Source organism: Seriola lalandi, unplaced genomic scaffold (assembly GCF_002814215.2).
Source record: "Seriola lalandi dorsalis isolate HSWRI2012SDOR001 ecotype SW California unplaced genomic scaffold, Sedor1 jcf7180002008275, whole genome shotgun sequence".
NCBI classification, from domain to species: domain Eukaryota; kingdom Metazoa; phylum Chordata; class Actinopteri; order Carangiformes; family Carangidae; genus Seriola; species Seriola lalandi.
This window is the reverse complement of record NW_019478928.1, coordinates 1-1,022: the sequence shown is the minus strand read 5'-3', so window position 1 is coordinate 1,022 and position 1,022 is coordinate 1. Positions and strand designations below refer to the sequence as shown.

Here is a 1,022-nt window from a genome sequence, read left to right as displayed (position 1 = left end):
AGAGAGAGACAGGTGATCAGGGACAGAGAAGGGTAGGTGATCAGAGACAGAAAGAGACAGGTGATCAGAGACAGAGAGAGAGACAGGTGATCATAGACAGAGAGAGACAGGTGATCAGAGAGAGAGAAGGGTAGGTGATCAGAGACATTAGAGAAACATACAGACAGGTACAATCAGTCTTACTCTTCAGTGATCTCCTCTGGCAGAACGTCTCCTCTAAAATGATCTTTAAACAGTTCAGACAGACAGGAAGCCATAGCCGACATCTGCTCTGTGTCAAAGTCCTCCTGCAACACAAGACAGCATCAGAGAACCCAGTGGAACCCAGGAGAACCCAGGGGAATACAGGATACAGTAGAGTTTGAGTACATGTTGATCTTTACCTCCAGGATCAGATCCACGATCTCCTGCATCACCTCACACTGAGTCTCTGTGTCACTGAGGAAAGACAATGTTATTATTAGTATTATCGTTGTTGTTATTATTATTAAAACAAGGTGACAAAAACATCAGATATTAACTGATTAATGATCAATAAACTCAGAGTGAGCTCAGCTGTGACCCTAGGCTGATCTGAGGACCTGAAGGAGGACTGCAGGGTCTCACCTGGTTTTCTGCAGCTGCAACACTTTCTCCTTCATGGTGTCGTCTAATTGGTCCAGCCAGGGTGTGATGTCAGCAGGCTCCTCCATCACAGCCTCTTTGATTGGGTGGAACCTGAACTCCCGTTTCTTTCCTGCACAGTGATTGGTCGATAGGCAGTGGGACGTAAAAGATTGAGTTTCTATGAATTGCCATGTAAACCCAAGGTGTTTACCTGCAGCAGGTAGACTCACTGACACCTGGCTTAACCTGATTCTCACTGGCTCCAACCTGGTTAAACTGGTCTCATTAAGTTTATCCCAGTTTAAAGTAATTTCATCTAAACAATTTAATCCAGTTTTAAATGATCCACAATAAACTGGATTAATGTGGTCTAAAACGATCAACAATAAACTGGATTAATCTGGTTTAAAATGATC

At 43.5% G+C, this 1,022-nt stretch overlaps 1 protein-coding gene across 1 annotated transcript; it reads right to left on the bottom strand.

The window, feature by feature from the left end:
* Window positions 1-162: 162 nt before the first annotated feature.
* LOC111672397 (integrator complex subunit 3-like) lies at window positions 163-898 on the bottom strand. The gene is made up of 3 exons (XM_023429805.2): window positions 607-898; window positions 384-438; window positions 163-287 (listed from the first exon to the last, which is right to left on the bottom strand). Exons 1-3 carry the CDS (start codon window positions 690-692, stop codon window positions 180-182), a joined length of 249 nt encoding a protein of 82 aa, XP_023285573.2. The 5' UTR covers window positions 693-898; the 3' UTR covers window positions 163-179.
* Between the last annotated feature and the right edge of the window lie 124 nt (window positions 899-1,022).